General features: G+C 42.2%; 2 protein-coding genes across 2 annotated transcripts in view; both read left to right on the forward strand.

The window, feature by feature from the left end:
• Positions 1–1,610: 1,610 nt before the first annotated feature.
• lhx1b (LIM homeobox 1b) lies at positions 1,611–6,973 on the forward strand. The gene is made up of 5 exons (XM_042092502.1): positions 1,611–2,289; positions 3,158–3,381; positions 3,888–4,162; positions 5,003–5,165; positions 5,686–6,973. The coding sequence occupies exons 1-5, from the start codon at positions 2,120–2,122 to the stop codon at positions 6,069–6,071; spliced, it is 1,218 nt and encodes a 405-aa protein (XP_041948436.1). The 5' UTR covers positions 1,611–2,119; the 3' UTR covers positions 6,072–6,973.
• Positions 6,974–7,890: 917 nt separating this feature from the next.
• aatf (apoptosis antagonizing transcription factor) overlaps positions 7,891–19,075 on the forward strand; it is a 16,268-nt gene continuing 5,083 nt past the window's right edge. Inside the window, exons 1-10 of the mRNA XM_042091187.1 lie at positions 7,891–8,031; positions 8,728–8,898; positions 9,219–9,659; positions 9,769–9,906; positions 14,062–14,182; positions 14,341–14,578; positions 14,721–14,885; positions 16,103–16,189; positions 17,611–17,678; positions 18,241–18,321. Coding sequence (XP_041947121.1) covers positions 7,947–8,031; positions 8,728–8,898; positions 9,219–9,659; positions 9,769–9,906; positions 14,062–14,182; positions 14,341–14,578; positions 14,721–14,885; positions 16,103–16,189; positions 17,611–17,678; positions 18,241–18,321 — 1,595 coding nt within the window. The 5' untranslated portion in view covers positions 7,891–7,946. The remainder of the gene's footprint in view (positions 8,032–8,727; positions 8,899–9,218; positions 9,660–9,768; positions 9,907–14,061; positions 14,183–14,340; positions 14,579–14,720; positions 14,886–16,102; positions 16,190–17,610; positions 17,679–18,240; positions 18,322–19,075) is intronic.

Consider the following 19,075-nt stretch of genomic DNA (forward strand, 5'->3'; position numbering starts at 1 on the left):
TATTGATATCAGGGGTGAACAGGACTGAGGCTAGTTGGATTCTGTGAGGTAGACAATCCGCTATCTCCGTCTTTTCACCCTCGCAGATTGTCCCATGTGCACCCGCTGTGAGATACTATCTGCTGTGAGGCAGTGTCTCTCGCCAGACATTATATTATAATCATTAGTGATCCATGGCCTCTCACCCTCACATAGGTATATGTGTAGAGAAACATTCATCTCAGGTGGAATTGATGGTTGTTGTTTTTCCAATCATTTGTGGGTAGCCTACTTAGACTTAATTCGATACTATTTTAAGAGTGTCATGCATTATTTCCATTAGGCCTACGTACAGAAAATTGAGTGGTTATTAGAAACTAGCCTAGGCTAGTTTTTTTTTTTTTTTTAATCTCTTATAGCCTACATTTTTAATAATGTAGGCTACACACTGATTTAATCAGGAATAGTTCTGAAAAAATGTTCTGAAAATGTACGTCAACGTGGGGCATTACGTTTGTTGTTTGTCCTGTTTGTCATTTCCTCAACTTCAGATCATTGAGAGGCTCTCAACATACTTTACAAAATATAACGGATACGTGCCTAACGCATCCCTAAAAAACACTTGCCTTGGTATAGATCATTACAGTAGGCTACGCAATCTAAAAGGTGTAGCCGACTTTACTTTTGGACTTTAGGTCTAGAGATTTATAATAGTTTGCAAGTATGATAATAATGAGTTTTCGTTGGCGTATTTTCAATAACTGAACAAACGTTAGCCATTCTCCTCCAAGTAGGCTACAGCTAAAAAAGTATTTCAAATGTTTGCCTATTTCAAGAGCGAACCAGATTCCATTACTACAGGCTACTTTTAAGCAACACAAGTCCTCCCAAAACGATGCTGTTTGAATAACTCCTGAACATAGACAACAACATACATGTACAAGTCATGTGTATAGCCTGGGAATGGTCATCACTACATGTCCCACCGTCATTGCCAAGGTATCAGGCTTAGGCTCCTGCAACAAACTGAAAGAAAGACAGTTGTTAGAAGACGGCATAATAAAGTTTTAGACTATGATATAAGACAACAATTTGGGGTTAAAAAGAAGCCCCAATGGTGTCGGATTGATGTCATTTTCTGAATATTTGAATGTATCCTCTTAATCCGGAGTCACACAAACGTTTGAGCCCAATCATACGTTACAATTCACCGATTAATGATACAAAAAACGACAGCACATCAGTGATTTCCTGCCATAGGTAAAAGGCTTTTAACGCTCAAAAGAAGGCTTCTCCGGCCTCTAAAATTATTTTATATAAAATCAAAGCAAAAAATAATGGGAAGAAAATTATAGTCCGAACATTGTTTAGAATCTGTGTTAAAATGTTTACGAATTTAACTATAAACTACTGCTTTCTTGTTCTTTAATATTTTGTAGATACAATAATTCTAGGAACTGACTGTTCCTATCCTGCGCTCTGAACTGTGTACCGAAAACCGCTCAAAGGATGGTAATTGTCACTTGGATAGCAAGGCTCTGATTGGATATCCTGTGCTATGACGTGATGCTGCTCAGCATAAGGGTAACCTGCTCGCTCCAGGAAGAATTTCAGAGGTTTGACCACCCAAGACACGAGGAGAGAGACAGAGGCCCACGGCGCCGCTAATGAGCTCTTGGGAATCACAGCCCTGATTTTGGATGATAAGCGCATTTCAAGTTGTTGTTTTTGTATACTACCATTACCTGGAATTATGCCCTGATGATTTCCCTTGTCGGTGACAATGACGGTACCTGAATATCCTTGCAACTGAAATAATTTTGTACATCACATGCCTATGCTCCGCACTGGATATCTGGGGACCTCGTGTTTTTAAATTCTGTGTCGGTTTTCCATAAACTGGAACTTCAGTGAGTTCGTGCGATTGACATCTTGCCATATGTCTTTAAACGAACTGTCCGTATTTCGATCGGAGTGGATTTAAACAAGGTGGATATATAGACTGAATGAACCTCATTGCCTTGACTGTGGACGGAGACTTGCGGAGCGCCTCATATTAATTGTGTAAGGTGACGCAAGAACTTCACCGGGCAGAGTACCATCATTTAAGACTTCTCAGGCGAACTGTAGGCTGTGCAACATGGTGCATTGTGCGGGGTGCGAGAGGCCTATCCTGGACCGATTTTTACTCAACGTTCTGGACAGAGCTTGGCACGCCAAATGCGTACAGTGTTGTGAATGTAAATGCAATTTAACTGAGAAATGCTTCTCTAGAGAAGGGAGACTCTACTGCAAGAATGATTTCTTTAGGTATGTACCTGGAGGTTTTACACACACACACACACACACACACACACACACACACACACACACTGAGGCAGAGAGGGATGCTGTGAACGCGCCCGCGCTCGCGTTACCAAAATTTCAACACATTGTTAAATTGTCACCAGTGTAAGTCAAGGGACCTCACTGCACCCCATTTCAAGACTGTGGTGATGATATGCGAAAGCTGGTGCATTAAAGACACACATCAACGTGTTCCAAGACAGATTCATGGAATAGCCCATTGTTTACAAGATACGGCTGCCAGGCGAGCTGCGGGGAGGAGAATTATGCCAGCTCGTCTTGACAGAAGTGTGTCCCGCCTCGGCTCAATCTTAGCGTGCAGACCCGCTTGTTTGCCAAAACTCGAATGAAAACGTGATAAGTGGATTTGAATAATAAATCGACTCACAGAGGAAGCCAGCAGACAGAGCAATCAGAGACACGCAGTCAGCACACATTTGCGAACTTTGAATAAGTCGCCTACATTTGCATAAATGCAGAGTTACAATGGTTTCCCTTATCTTGAATGGCATTTGTTAAATTTACCAGGGTATTCTTAGAGTAAACTATTTGAAAAACAAATGAATGCATCCCGTAATGTGGTGCAAATATTGAGGACCGCATGGGGATTTCAATTGTTTTTTATATTTTACATCGGGGTGGGCCTAAACAATGATGACAATCTGTGGGGCTTTGTTCAATTATCTACCTTTGTTATCGTGTAGAGCATTAGAGAATCTCTTGCTGCCGTTTGAATATTTACGCGTTACCCGTGTAGGCCTACCCGTTTCTTGTTGTATGTGTTGCATTTGAGGTCCCTTTGTAATTGTGATATTTCTGAAATGTCTTGCAGGAGATATGGAACCAAATGCGGAGGTTGTGCACAAGGAATCTTGCCCAACGATTTGGTTCGCAAAGCAAGGAACAAAGTTTTTCACTTGAACTGTTTCACCTGCATAATTTGCAACAAGCAGCTTTCAACTGGCGAAGAATTGTATATCTTAGATGATTATAAATTCATGTGTAAAGAGGACTATTTGAGTAGTAGCATCGGCAAAGACACCACCCTTCTCTCAGGTAAGCCTTGGCAAATTAAATGTCATTTATCTTAGTTTACGAAAATTCGTTATTTAGCCAACTTCAAATAATTATCAGTGTTGCCTAAATACATACTGCACGTGGTAAATGGAGAATTTACTCTAGTCTATATTTTACTTGAAGAATGGATTGACCTTAAGCCAAGCCCATCTTCCTATTTTGCCATGGCCTAAAAGAAAAAGAAACCTGCCTTTTGTCATTGGTAAAATGTTATGTTAGTGACAAATTCATTCATTATTATTCTGTCTAAACTAAAAATTCAACAACACAAATGTGACTGTTGTTGTTATTATTATTATTATTATTATTATTATTATTATTATTGACATTGCATTTTTATTATTTTCATTCCTGCCATAGATTTGGCAAGATATGCTTTATGTAACGTGTGGCCTATACTTACTGTATTATTACTGTAACTGTATTGCGCACGAAAAGAAAAATGGAAAGTGAAAAAATAATACATTTGTTTTCATATTTTCCAGTTACGACATGTAGTGACCCAAGTCTATCCCCAGACTCCCAGGATCCACAGGACGACGGAAAAGACTCTGAAGTTGGACATTTATCAGACAAGGAACCCTGCAACAATGAGAACGAAGAACAGAACATGGGGACAAAACGACGAGGGCCACGGACCACCATCAAAGCAAAACAGCTCGAGACCCTGAAAGCTGCTTTTGCGGCCACACCAAAGCCCACCAGACACATTCGTGAGCAACTCGCGCAGGAAACTGGACTCAATATGAGAGTGATTCAGGCAAGCTATTTACAATCTAATGACATCCTTCGGTTACCAATGGAGTCAACTCTCAATCTGTATGTCAAAGACGTGGACCTAGTGGATCGACCATTGATTAGAGAAATGAAATTATGTCAATTTAATTTCAAAATCAACCCAGGCCTCAGTGTTGGCCATTATAGCATATGGTAGACTACCTTGAGAAGGGTAGGCTACTGGAAGCTGATGCTCCAGCATTTAGGGACCTGTTTTTTAATATAGGATGTGATATGAAGCATTTTTTGCAAACCACTCCCATAGACCCATGATGAAACTGACGTGTTTCTCTTGCATTGTCTGATATAGTAATTTTGCCAAAATAACCTTGAACATTAGATTGGATGCTGATTGGACGTCAGACGCCTAACCTATCGTCAAGGGTGACACTAGTTTATTCATTCTGGTCATTGCCTGGTGTCAATTGGAATAAAAGCCTATCGAATGTCGATGTGGGATAGTTAGTGATAATCTCGTCAGGTACACAAATTCATCCCAGAACGGTGTATTCTGTAGTCCCAGATAAAGGGCTCAAAACCCGCAATAGCCTAATTTCGAGGTGCTCAAAGCTGAGGGGGGAAAAGAAGGGGCTAAAATGAATAGACCGTTGCCATATTATTATGATACAACAGTGCGAGTATTGCTTATTTGGCCTGACTTATATATGTATATAGCCTGTCATTGCGGTCGTTTTATTATCGTTCTTTTACATGGAAATTACACGTTATTTTGCCTATTTGAGGCGGTATGTAGTTATTGTTTTGCTTTATTGCAACGTTTGGGATTTGTCTATTCACACCGTTTTATTTCTTTGAAACGCAGGTTTGGTTCCAGAATAGGAGATCAAAAGAACGACGAATGAAGCAGCTAAGTGCTTTGAGTACCAGGAGGCATCTTTTTTTCCGCAGTCCAAGAAGGATGCGGACGTTGATGGACCGGCTAGAGCCTGGTGAACTCATGCCGAACGCGCATTTCTCCTACGGAGGTATGTAAACCTGTGTTGTATTTCTGACTTATTTCGGTAATAATCTTACATTGGTATACACTTGGAATCATGCTATAGCCTATGGTGCCTATAAGTGATTTAGTGCCATTTGAGACTTGCACGATTCAGCAGCCATTTTCTTGTCAAATAGATGATCAAAAATGTTTGCAGAATTGCCTATTTTGATAACAGGCCTGAACACCAAACTGTGGCAATAGAAAACGTACCGTGTATGCAATATTTTGAAATACATAGGCATAGGTTTTTAATTTAAACCTTCCAGTTCTAGTCAATTCCCAATTAAGACATAATTGAGTCCATTCTTTTTACAATGTGATTTTCTATGTTGTTTTTATCTGTCATCTCTATGCCTATAAACTGATAAGGTAGCCTGAAATTACTGCACATGTTTACACATATTTTGGCTGGGAAAACACTGGCTTATACCATAATCATCCAGCCTCCATTGGATTGTACCCCCCACCCCCTCTTAATTTGACACTCTGTTCAATCTCCCCAGATTATCAAGGTGAGTACTACGGCCCAGGGGCTAACTACGACTACTTCCCTCAGGGCCCCCCCTCATCACAAGCGCAGACCCCGGGGGACCTGGGCTACGCTCCCTCCTCGGGGCCCGCAGGCACCCCTCTGGGGAGCCTCGGGGAGCACCACCACCCGGGGCACCACCCGGCGGGCGACGTGCCGTGCTATACGGACATCATCACGCAGCAGCACGCCAGGGACTCGCCCAGCCCGGAGCCCAGCGGGCCGGCGTCCATGCAGAGCATCTCCAGCGAGATGTGTGGCCCCGGCACACCCTTCACGTCGCTGTCCCTCAACGGCAGCGGCTATAGCAACCAGCTCTCGCACACGTCCTCAGAGATGAGTGAAGGCACGGTCTGGTAGCTGGGGCTGCACACAGAGAGGAAGAGGAAGGATAAGCATATATACTCTTTTGATCCCGTGAGGGAAGGAGAGAAGAGGAAGAGGAAGAGGAAGAGGAAGAAAAGGCTATGGTACTCCACACTGGCTCAGAACACTTAGGGCCTGGACTATTTTTATTGTTCTGTTATTTAAATATTAAAATTTATTTATGTGAGTATTTATTATTTATTTCATTGATTAATTATTTGTATTTATTCATTAGAGCAAATATTACAAGTTGGCCATTTTATCCACCATCTTGATTGTTGTATTTATATGATGTGCTTCTGTAATAAAGACTTAATTGTTGCAACTTGCAACAATGGAACTATACTGTAGTCCTTTGCTGGTTAATGGTCTATGGATTTGCATTTAACAAAGACATGTGATGGGGACTGTTGCAGACATTTAAGGTTGGATGTAATACTGGTTAGGCAGGTTAGGTGTCTAGTATTATCATGACATTAATTCTCATTAGACTCTGCTGCCTGTAAAAATATACTGACACCTGAAACCATCACACAACAGATTTTCATTAGGACTGATCATACATGTCTGTAAATCTTTTTTTTTTTTATTCCACCAAATCTCAGAAGTTTGGCCTTCACACGGACGTCTTCACATGGAGAACTGTTAACCCTTTATTTATGAACAAACAACTTGAATTGTAAAATGAAGTCTACCTTCTAAAATGTCTCAGCTATGCTGTGTAGTTGACATGAACTGTTGTTTACGAGCATTCTCTTCAGGGGTTGGAAATCTTAGCATTGCTAATGGCCTCTTGGCACTGGAGAATGTGTTTCAAGCACCAACCAAACTTTTGTATGTGTTCTAGGCCTACTTGTTATTTTTGTTTGTATGATTTCACTGTGCTAGTTTGTGAATACTATACCACGGGAGGACAAATAACAGACAGACACCAAAAACTGCAGCACAATAAATTATGAGGTTTTTTTACACAGTGGTTGTTCTTTTATTATTTCAAGCTCACCAGTTTCTGGCTGATAGTTGATAGTCTTTGTGGAAAATTTTGAAAAATTCTCAAAAAACTGACATAGGCCATCGCCTGCAGTTTAAGCCCAGTGTGTAATATTATTTAATTATTTAATTTAATATTGATTATTTTCTTCTGTGTTTTATATAAGTTAATGCTTCTGCTTATGTCTGACTAAAGTAAAAAGGGAAAGACTTTTTATAGAATAGGTTAAATCAATACATTTTAGAATGTTTCATTTTCATTGCAAACACTGAATTAAAATCAGAAGGCCATTTTATTTACCCATTTAAAATAATACCTAGTCTAGTTTTAATAAGCCTACATTTCTTTCTAATGCACAATAAGGCTAACTACACACTATGCTGCCCAATACCGATATATTCTATATTTGTCACGGGTGATTGATTTTTACACTGACATATAGAATTGATGCAGGAGATATAAGCATCAAGAAACATGCTCACGCTTTGGATGAAAGAATTAAGAGGACCGCGTGGGAGTCTGAACGCATTTGTTTGACCCAGCCAACATATTCCATGTAATAGGCTGTTAAAAAAGTAGGCTGTAGTAAAATATGTAGGGAATAGGATGAATGAGCTCATGGCTGAAAGCACGAGTTGTGTTGCTTATTTAGATATATGGTAATTCAGTAACCTGGGCCTGGCCATACGCTAAACTACACACAGGCTCTCTGGTAGAAAAAAGAGCGCACCATGTCATAGACTGTATTATAAAACAGTCTATGCACCATGTAGACGCCTCTAATGTAGGCCCTACATTATACTCCACTCCAGTTGGAGGCGATATTGCACATAGATGTTCCATTGTCAAGCCTCATCAGTCGACAGCAGACGAAGACGATGGCTTCCTCTATATCACAACAGTTAGAAGATCTATTAAATCCTCTACCAAAGTTCACAGATCCAGAGGACGATCAAGATGAAGGTAGGACCTTATACACCGCTCTAGCTACTTGGCAGTCATGTCTTTAACATCAGATTTCAGTTATATGTCCGCTGTAGGTGACCCACCATGCTCTTGCACCGGCGGCGTGGCGTGGCGAGCAAGCGACATGTGTGTGGTGTTAGCATGGAAGTTGTAAACTAGACGGACACATGAAAAGAGACGATCTGATTTTCTGATTTATTAATTCCCGCTGTGTACCATCTTTGTGTTTGTGTGTCAGCAGAATCGGTGGCTAGCTAATTTTAACACTGGTTTAGACACTAATGTTAAACAGCCATCTAACATTATATAGCTTGTTTGTAAACAAGACTTAGGTGAACTTATTGTTATTTACGAGGTAGACTAATAAAGTATAACGTTTTGTGGGACTGTGTGAGGTGAGTGAGTGAGTGAGTGTGTAGGGTGAAGTGTAGGCTACTGTCAACATGAAATGTTCTACTGACATGAAATGTTATTGTCATTTTACCATCTTTAATGTACATCTTCTGAATGCTCATGTTTATTCCTCAAGTTGTCTCAAATTGTTGAGTAACAATGCCGTTTTGTAATTTGTAAAGGCCAATTTTGGAAATCTGGTATAGAACTAACCCCCATCCATCCCCAGCATACTTTGACATTTACCGTACTCAGAGATCTCAGGCATCTCAAACATAATTTTCTCCCTCAATTTTGCAGCCACTAAGGCCAGGGTAATCGAAAAGTTCGATGAGGGTGATGAGGTGGATGACTACACTTCAGTCTCTGGGCTCAAGAAGCGTAGTTCCCACATCCTGGAGGAAACTGACCGGCGATATGCGGGGAAGGCGACATCTCGGAAAGAACTGCAGAAACTAGTAGCAGGATCAGGTGAGTTTGCTGACTCAATCACATCATATCTTCATCATTTGTAACTTGTATAATGAATGTACATGTGTAATACAAAGCATGAGGAAAAAATTTGATTGTAGGCTACATATAGTTAATGCATGGAAGAATATTCTTGCAAATGTATCTACTCCGTGTGTCTGCTGAAAGTTACTAAATATTAAATAGCCCAATAACATTCATTTTTGAAATCCTGTGATATTACATGGTTTGAGATCTTGTTTGTTTGTGGTAAATTTTATATTAATTGTGAAGATCTCAGTGGTGATAACAGAATGAAACACAATTGTTATTCAATGCAGATGAGGAAGAGGAAGATGACGACGGTGATGAAGACGGAGATGATGATGATAATGATGAAGGTGGTGACAGTGATGAATTGGAAGATGACGACGATGAGGAGGAGGAGCTGGAAGATGATGAAGAGGATGAGGAGGAAAGGGACGAGGATGCTCCAGTGAAAACTAAGTCAGTCACCAAACTGAAAAGCACCGATATCACCTTTCCAAAAGAGACAGACTTTCGCAAACTAACTGAGGGAATGGATGACCTTGGAGTAAGTGAAGAGGATGATGAAGGAGATAGTGGTGAGGAAGATAAAGACAGTTCGGAAGGATCAGAAGAGGAAGATGATGAGGAGGAAGACGATGATGAGATGGACGACACTGATGCCGTGATGACATTTTCTAAGGAGAAGGTTGATGAAGAAGTAGAAAAGGGAAAGTCTGTGAAAAATCAACTTGGTATGATATGTTTTCTTCACTCTATTTATCTAGAAGGACTTATTTAGTCATCTAATTGAAATTGACCTCAGTGAATCTCTGCAACTCTGTCTTGATTCTCATTCTGCAGCTCTTTGGGATCAGCTTCTGGAGAGCAGGATAAAGATCCAGAAAGCTCTGGCCACAGCCAATCAGCTTCCACAGCCCCAGACCTTCCCAGAGTTTAAAAACAAGGGAGACGTGCAATTTTCAGGAGCCTTGAAGAACAGTGAGTGATGGCAAAAACTCTAGCTCTGTTTTCAATTTGGTCAAAGAGAAGCTTTATTCTTTCCTCCCACAGGCAGACAATATTTATATGTGTTATACTGTATCTGTGTACAGACTTATTTGTTATTACTGTAGGAGGGCAGCATGCTTGCGGCCTTTGTAGATTTATTAGTTAATTATATATTGCAAAATAGCTAGAATGTCCAGTAAGCACTCACACAGAACTCTCTTCTGGCCCTTGCTTCTTGTTCTTTCCTGCTTGTTTGATGGCTAGACATGCTGGCCATGAGGGTATTCTAGAAAGGAGGTTTAACAAACACTGAGATAAAACTTAACCTCTGGGTTGTCTGAACCTGTGACGAATAAACCCGAGCTGTCGGTTCCAAAACACCGGTTACCAGTTAGTTCAATCAACCCTGCGTTAGTTAACCTAGAGTTGTGCGCGTTCACGGCGAACTTATAAAGACATCATCTATTGAGAGTCGAAACCATGAGTGAAACCGGCGAATCGAAGAGCACCGTATTTTTCAGAGGCGGAGTAGTAAGTTCTCCTTGAGGCTTACGAGGAGGAGAGAACTGTAATAACAAAAAAGAGCAATACTTGAGTGTCTGTCAAGGAACGAGACCTTGGTTGACAGAGAATAGCCTGACCGTGTAAATGCGTATCTTTAGGATAGCCTATTTCTGTCAAATGCACAATTAAATAATTCAGTGGACATTGCGTATTGACTGTTTTGAATGATGCTTTCTTAAACTAGCCTACCTTGTCACAGATTGAGTGGGCCATAGACTCCTTGAGAAACCCAAAAGTAATTTTCTATTTTAACACGGGTTCTGCTCTGCTGTGCATGGGCCAAGATTAAGTTTGCGCTCCAGCATCGGTATCAGGGTAAGGGGTGATGAGTGTTGGAAGGCATGGGTAGGCTATCCTCTATCCCCCAGTACCCATCAAGTTCTCCTGTAATTGCACATACAGCATTAAGTTACAGCCTACACATTAATTAGTCTGTAGTGGAACTGACTATTCTAGTAAGGTATAGGCCTAACGCACCCTGTTGAAATGTGTCGCTCAAATTAGATTCCCGGTAGGCTACATCCTGGCATCGTGTACTGGGCCCTGGCTATTTCACACCCAAGTTTGTGATAAAATGTGAAGCATCACATATAATCTGGCAATTAATAAAATAGTATTAAAAAGTGTTTTAAACACCAACACCATTAAGAGAGCATCACAAAAATAGAAGTGGCCTATAGGCTATCCATTAGACCTTATTGTGAGAAAATTCTAAAAAAAGCCAAGGCCCATTAATTGAAAGCTCACCAGCGAAGATGGCCTATTGTCAGTGCAAATTTGTAAAACTTAAAATAAGTAATGCTGACCTGTCAGTTGGTGAAACTACACTTTAATGATCCTCGTGGGTTTGTGTCCAGGAAAACGAATGAAGTTGCGCAGGAACTGCTTTAGCGCAAGGCAAACTTTACGCACCGACCGACAGCTTCCCGATATGCTCTGCGTCTCCAACACTACAAAAACTCCCAGTCGGAGAGCAATCGTCGATGCACATAATTTGGAGAGAGGCAAAAAGTGTAAAACTATTTTATCCCAAATGCCATCAGCCAAACTTAGTGACAACACACATACCTGGCTGAGCTGTTATGTAGCCTGTTCAAATTTATTTATTCATTTTCTATTTTCCCTTTTTTGTACTGTACTTAATTTTGTACTGTTTTAATGATATCTTCAATGTGTCGGAGATGTTGTTTGTCCATCTGTTTATGTCTGGTGAGCCAAAGACAAATGTTCACTATGGCCTACATGAAAGATTTATTTTATTCTATTCTAATCCACGATGCGTAATGTAAGGATGGAGAATGCTTTTCAAGTAGCCTATATTTAGGATTCAGCTGAAAAACTGTAGCGCTCTTGCAAAACTTGTTTGGAAAAGAAAGCTTATCGCCCTCTCACAGTGAATTGCACAGATGAATATTACATGATTTTGTGCTTCTTTGTCAATCGGACCTTCGTCAAAATGAAACACCATTGTGTGACGTGTAAAAATAGTGGCCTGGCTGAACATGCACTGAAATAACCGAACATAATTGAACATAACCTGGAAGGGGGTATGTTTTGTTCAGGTTAAGTTCAGAGCCTATGTTACCATAGTTACTTACATAGCCTGATCATTTTAGAACGTTTTGGAACTGAAATCCCAGGTTTACCACTTACTCTGGGTTAACATACCCAGTTAAGTTCAGAGCCTATGTTACCATAGTGACTTACATAGCCTGCTCATTTTGGAACTGAAATCCCAGGTACTCCAAGTTAACATACCCAGTTAAGCCAGTAAACCTGATTTCTGGAATACCCCCCATGTCTGCAGAGGGAGTTTGCTCATCTCCAACTTTTACATTTATCTAAGTTGATAAGGGTGGTAGAGATCAGCCCATGCAAACAACAGCGAAGAGGCAGCTTTGATATATTTGCTACATGTGTGCTGATAGGAAGTTAAACAGCAATGGCTGGAGACTGCCTTACTCGTGAGATGTATTAAATATGAATATGTAATGTAATGAGTTACAAAGGCAGTGGTTTTGTGTCATTACTCTACAATAGCAACTCATTTATTTAGCCTATTTCACATACAATCTTCACAGTATCCAGATATGTTAAACAAATTATATATATATATATATATATATATAAAGTTCCCTTTTTAACAATGTGTCACTGCCAAGCTTACCAGAGGCCTTTTTTTTACGTATGTAAAAAGCCAAAAAAGCCACTGGTCAATACATTCAGCGCACACACACACACACACACACACACACCCATGTGGCTAGTGCTTTTCCCTCCTTCTGCACAGAATTGGCCTATATAGGCAGAGGGGTAACTTATTGCTAAACACTAAACTGTTGTGGTGAGATTTTGTTAAACCAAAGGTGATCCCACCACCACCGCCGCCTCCGCCTCCACTGCTCACCACCCTGGTGAAAATCACCGGGCGTTTGATAATCAACCGCTGCAGTTAATAGGATTCTTCTGGCCACGGGCAATTAATACTTTTGTGTGTGCCCCCTCACCACCACCACCACCACCTTCTTTCTTTCTTTTTTTTTTTCTACGGGTGCAGATCTGAACGCTTCCTGGCTCATGTTCATTTGCATATTTATTGCGTGGGTATAAAAGGGAGGCGAGTGATTGATGTGCAGCCTTCCTCCTGAATCCTTAGCAGTGCCTTATTATGAGCAGGAGGGAGGGAGCTTGGCTGTGCCAGTGTACTTTTGATTAAAGTTGAAGATGGCAGGACCTGTGTGTGTGCCTGTGTGTGTGCCTGTGTGTGTGCCTGTGTGTGTGTGTGTGTGTGTGTGTGTGTGCGCGAGCGAGCATGAGCATGCGACCCACACCCAGCCGTTCTCTAGTCATGGAAGGCAGTCAGGGGGTGAATCGTAACAGTCCCACATTAGATATGGTGCCCTAATAAATGCTGACAAGTGAATCGGGAGGAGGTGGTGTACTTTCGCTCAAGGGTTATTAAGAATTTTTGAAGTGACAAACGTGCTTTAATTGATGGTGGATTGTGAATAGGAGGGAGTGTAGTTTGGTGATGAAGGGTTGAATAGCATTACTGAAACCATCAATAGAGCAGTGATTAACTCCTGGATTAAGCCTATCTGATGCAGCTTTAGGAAAGCATGGCATTCATTACCAGGCAGAGACAAGGATACCATTGGATAACAGTTAGCAAAGGTGCGGCAAACAGTTAGCATAGACTAACGATTGCTGCATCTGTTGGTTTGTCTTTGTATAGTAGTTCCCATTTTTTGTTTTTCCTCCAGGTTTTTCCACGAAAGCTCCCCATTTTCATTCTGTGTTGTGACTTGTGTTGTAGTGTGATTTGTGTACTGAAGGTGGTGAGCGAATGTGTGAATGGTAGGTGGCGGAGAATGTGTTAAGTATAGTCAGAGCACGTGCCATTGTTAAATGCCTGTGTTGTGTGGTGTTATGCTGACATGATGGTTAAGACCGCATGTGAGATTTCACTCGTGTTTTTCTTTGCGTAAACTTGGAACAGAACAAAAGCAAAAGTGGAAGCTTAAGAAGATGCAGTGCATGTTTTTAATTCCAATTCTAAAAGTCCACTCTTTATCCCCCCAGGTCACAAAGCGCTGAAGGCCTTGCAGAGGTCCCTAGTGGACCTTCAGGATCTTCTCCTGCTCCAGAACCCGGAGACCAGGGTCATCGCTCAGGGCAAGGCATGGAGTGCAAACAGCAAGAGGTACTGGAAGCCAGAATAATAGCCTAGTGGTGCACTATGGCTTTTAGGAAGGACTAACTCTTACTGTACTGATCTTAGATGGCTTTTCACATGGGACTTTACAGGCAGACTCAAAATCAGTGTCTCAATCACAATACATTTAAATTTGTTCTACACAGTAAAGTCATGGAGGATAGTGATCTGGATGAGGAGGATGAAGAAGAAGATGATGACGATGAAGATGAAGACGAGAAGTCAAAGGGCTCGCAAAACGGAGGGGCTCCCAAGCGGAAACTTGAAATGTCAGACTATCCTGATTTCATGACCAAACGCTTTGCAAATTTTGAGCCCTACCGCAACAGCACCCTGCAGAAGTGGTACGACAAGACACGACTCACCATGGGCAAGAACACCAAGGTAAGACCCAGGTTTTTTTTCTGTCTGTAGCGGATGCGATGGCCACTGAAAGTCGAAACGTGTATTGTTAATTTTCAAAATGTTAAGGCAGTATATTGGTCTAATTGGTACTAATGAATACTACACATGTCTTTTGTTGCAGGGTTTTGGGTCATTTGACCGGAACATTCTAACCCAGGTTGAGCACGTGTTGATGGATAAGGAGAGGTTAGTCCGTCGCACACAGACGCGACGGTCCCAGTTCCGAGTCCTTGGCAAGCCCGAGATCACCGCTCCTGTACTTGAGCCAGCAGCTACAGAAAAAGAGGTGAAGAAAGTGAACGAGTGAGAGATGAAAGGAGACATTATAAGAGGACTTTTGTCTAGTGTCTGTTTGTCTTGAAGCACAGCTTATGTTAGAAACACCAGTGGCTCTTTTCCATTATGGACCGGGGGTTGGCCCAAGGCTTTTCCCCGGTCTTAAACACCGGTACGTGACCTCGGTGTTGTGTTTCCATAAGGAGCTGTAACATCAGGGACATTAGCCAACAATGCTCAGTGTTTCCCACTGAATTGAATTCCATTTGTGGTGGTTGGTTTGCAGAATTAACTTGAATACAACAGTTTTTAACACATTAGCGCAGCGTGGTTATGATGCTAACCAGATTTAAGCACAATTTAGTACAACCTGGAAAATCATTGTGTGGTGGTCAATGTTGATATTGTGGTGGGCCGCCACAAATAAGTCAATGTATGGGAAACACTGATGCTAGAAACTTTTAAACAGTGCTTAGCAACGACACTGCGAGCATATGTCAAATTAATTACAAGGACATTTAAACAAGTCATAACATTGTAGGAATCTGTATCCTTAATTATTTTGCAAAGTTTTTATGTGTGTGTGTGTGTGTGTGTGTGTGTGTGTGTGTGTGTGTGTGTATGTGTATGTATGTATGTATATGTATGTGTGTGTGTATATATATATATATATATATATATATATATATATATATATATATATATATATATATATATATATATATATATATATATATTTTTTAATGTATGTATGTGTATATGTAGATTGTTTTTCTTCACAAAAATAAGCAAAGTCCCTTATGTTGCGTGGTATTCCATTCCAAAAGTCCTCGGTCTCAGTCTCGACCTGAGGCTGTCTGGGCCGCGGCCCTGGTCCGGCCTCAATCATGGAAATATAAAAAGTCTGAGGCTTTACTCCATAGTGGAAAAGGGCCACGAGTAGTGCTTTAGTGAGACCGCTTATATCTTAATAGAATCTGCTAACCAATGACAGCCTGACAGTCTGACCTACGTCCACCTGGCATCCAGCTAATGTGTGAAAGCTGTCTCAGTGACCGGAACGAGGACCTGCACAAGTTAACCAGCAGCGCTAGGTTTCAGCCAGATGTCTCCGGCTCTTGTTCTTTCTAATGTTCCTGTTGGTGTCTGTGTAGAACATAAGTCCCTATGTCACCAGGGCAGGGATAATCTCACTCTCTCTTGTCTTGTCTCCTGTGTTTCCTCCAGGCGGTAGAGCAGGCCATGCTGAAGGCTAACGCACACCTCAAAGACCTGGACGAGGAGATCTTCGACGACAGTGATTTTTATCACCAGGTAAGTGGAGCTCAGTTGACCTTTCTTGCGTATTAGGGAAAACCCTGATTGTGCCAAGCGGCAAATCCTTGATGAAACATATATTTCGCTGGCCTGTAGAAAGCTTTCAGAGGAAGGCTCACTGATGGCTCAGTTAAAATGAAGTTGGCGTAGAGCTCGGATGCTGGAAATGCTTAATTCTATGGTCTTCTAAGGTGTTCTTTGTTGTGACCATGTCCTAAATGTGTTGGTCAGTGTGCCTGCCTGCTCTGGGAAGCAGTGCTTCAGCTGCTTAAAGACTTCCCCTCGTTCTGCTCATGCATGCTTTCTGACTGCGGGGTCAGGGATTGATGGGTAGATAGGCAGGCAGGCAGGCTACTATTGGGGCAGATAGGCACGCAGCCTACTATTGGGGCAGATAGACAGGCAGGCAGGCACGCAGGCTACTATTGGGGCAGACAGGCAGGCAGGCACGCAGGCTACTATTGGGGCAGATAGGCAGGCAGGCTACTATTGGGGCAGATATGCAGACAGGCTACTATTGGGGCAGATATGCAGACAGGCTACTATTGGGGCAGATATGCAGACAGGCTACTATTGGGGCAGATATGCGATATGCAGACAGGCACGCAGGCTACTATTGGGGCAGATAGGCAGGCAGGCTACTATTGGGGCAGATATGCAGACAGGCTACTATTGGGGCAGATAGGCAGGCAGGCTATTATTGGGGCAGACAGGCTACTATTGGGGCAGATAGGCAGGCAGGCTATTATTGGGGCAGATAGGCAGGCAGGCTATTATTGGGGCAGATAGGCAGGCAGGCTACTATTGGGGCAGATAGGCAGGCAGGCTACTATTGGGGCAGATAGGCACGCAGGCTACTATTGGGGCTGCCTCTGGCAGAGCAGCACAGCTGATCCCAGGTCAGCAGGTTGGCGTCGGGACGCCAGGCTGACACTGATGAAGTGGCGCAGATAAACTGATGGATCGGCTGCCGCCGTAGAGATTTGGGGAATGGGCCAGATAAATCGGGCCCCTCCGCTCTGTTGATAATAAAGGTGTCACTCTTTACTAGCCGCGTGTGTCAGGTGGAGGCCACTCGCCACAGCACGGCGGACCAGAGCAGAGACGGGTGCGTGCAGAGCGGAGCAGAGCTCATTTCCAGCGCCGTCGTGCTGCGAACCGTTTGCTCCCGTGACACCTCTCAGTCTTGTGTACGGGATGACGGCCATAAAATGCTCCTCTTGTGTATTACGCCTGGCAAAGTGGCAAACGGTCATGTTAATGCTATAATAGTATTTTTCTTATAGTATATGCCATATTAAAAGCAGAAGTTGCCTACTTAAAAGGAGACCTCTTGCACTAACTGTTAGCTTGGCCTGTATTTAAAATGTCTATAACAGCCTATAACCCCCCCCCCCCCCTCCCCTTTTTCCTTTCAGCTTCTTCGAGAGCTCATAGAGCGCAAGACCAGTGCAGCTGATCCCAATGACCAGGTTGCAATGGGCAGGTAAGCGTTTGGACCTTCTTGTCACTCCGATGACCTCTCTGTCTGTGTCAGGATGTGAGTTGAGTCTGTGCAGATTGTTTTCACACATTCCAGCTCATTATACTTGCTAACTGAGTGTGCTGAGGCGCTATGTTGCACCCCTGAGTGTTCTGAGGTTGTGAGTGTGTTCCAGTCTGAGCTTTCTCATCAGTGTTCCACTGTTCTGAATTCTCCTCATTGTTGCTCAGAGAGACTGAGAGTATACTATACTCCTGACTCCTCGTGTTTGCTCAGAGAGACTGAGAGTATACTATACTCCTGACTCCTCGTGTTTGCTCAGAGAGACTGAGAGTATACTATACCCCTGACTCCTCGTGTTTGCTCAGAGAGACTGAGAGTATACTATACTCCTGACTCCTCGTGTTTGCTCAGAGAGACTGAGAGTATACTATACCCCTGACTCCTCGTGTTTGCTCAGAGAGACTGAGAGTATACTATACTCCTGACTCCTCGTGTTTGCTCAGAGAGACTGAGAGTATACTATACCCCTGACTCCTCGTGTGTGTCTCTCTGCTCTCCTCAGGCAGTGGCTGGCCATTCAGAAGCTGCGCAGTAAGATCAAGAAGAAAGTGGACACCAAGGCCAGCAAGGGCCGCAAAATCAGGTAAGTGTAGGACTTAACTGAAAGGGTTGTGGACTTTGTGTAACGTTACAGTAGCAGTGGCTTCATTTTTTATGGCTTCATGCTTAATTTTTTTCATTTCTTTTTTTTTTTTTTTTGATACATCACATAAATAAATGTTCATTTATTTATCGGCTGCCGCCGTAGAGATTTGGGGGAATGGGCCAGATAAATCGGGCCCCTCCGATACATCACATAAATAAATGTTCATTTATTTATACCAAGAATCCCGTCGGGGGGGGGGGGGGAGAATGACTATACTAAAATCAGTACTATACTAGTAACATTCCACTGACAATAATAAAAAAAATAACCACTCTGAATCTGACTAACGGAGATTGTTTGGCATGTAGAGAGGGAGTGTGTATTTTGAGCATAAATTGTTGTCTGTAAAAACACGCGCCTTTTAATTGCATTCCTTTTCGCCGTCCCAGAGCCTCGGAGCTCAAGCGGCTGGTCTTCCCCATGCATTATGTAAATGATGTGAGCGTTCAGGCAGTTTATCTTATCTGCTCCCCTCGTCATCCTCCCCGTTTTTCAATTTACTCCTGACAAATAATCTGACTCTGTTAATAGGAATTTCTGTCTGTGTGTGCTGTGGTCAATTTTCTCATTTCCACTTTGTTTTTTTCCCCCCGCAATGCTTTGATTGATTCGCATAAATGAAACCTTTCCTGACGAGAGTGAAAATCTAATGATGCTTTTGTTTTGTTTTTTCTCTATCTGTTAAGGGTGT

The sequence above is a fragment of the Alosa sapidissima genome, chromosome 5 (assembly GCF_018492685.1).
Source record: "Alosa sapidissima isolate fAloSap1 chromosome 5, fAloSap1.pri, whole genome shotgun sequence".
NCBI classification, from domain to species: domain Eukaryota; kingdom Metazoa; phylum Chordata; class Actinopteri; order Clupeiformes; family Clupeidae; genus Alosa; species Alosa sapidissima.

Excerpts from the sequence above, each read along its gene's own strand:
- lhx1b (XM_042092502.1), top strand. The coding sequence starts at position 2,120 with ATGGTGCATTGTGCGGGGTGCGAGAGGCCTATCCTGGACCGATTTTTA. Across the intron at positions 2,290-3,157 it reads TGCAAGAATGATTTCTTTAG|GAGATATGGAACCAAATGCG; the intron begins GTATGTACCTGG and ends AATGTCTTGCAG. Across the intron at positions 5,166-5,685 it reads CGCGCATTTCTCCTACGGAG|ATTATCAAGGTGAGTACTAC; the intron begins GTATGTAAACCT and ends CAATCTCCCCAG.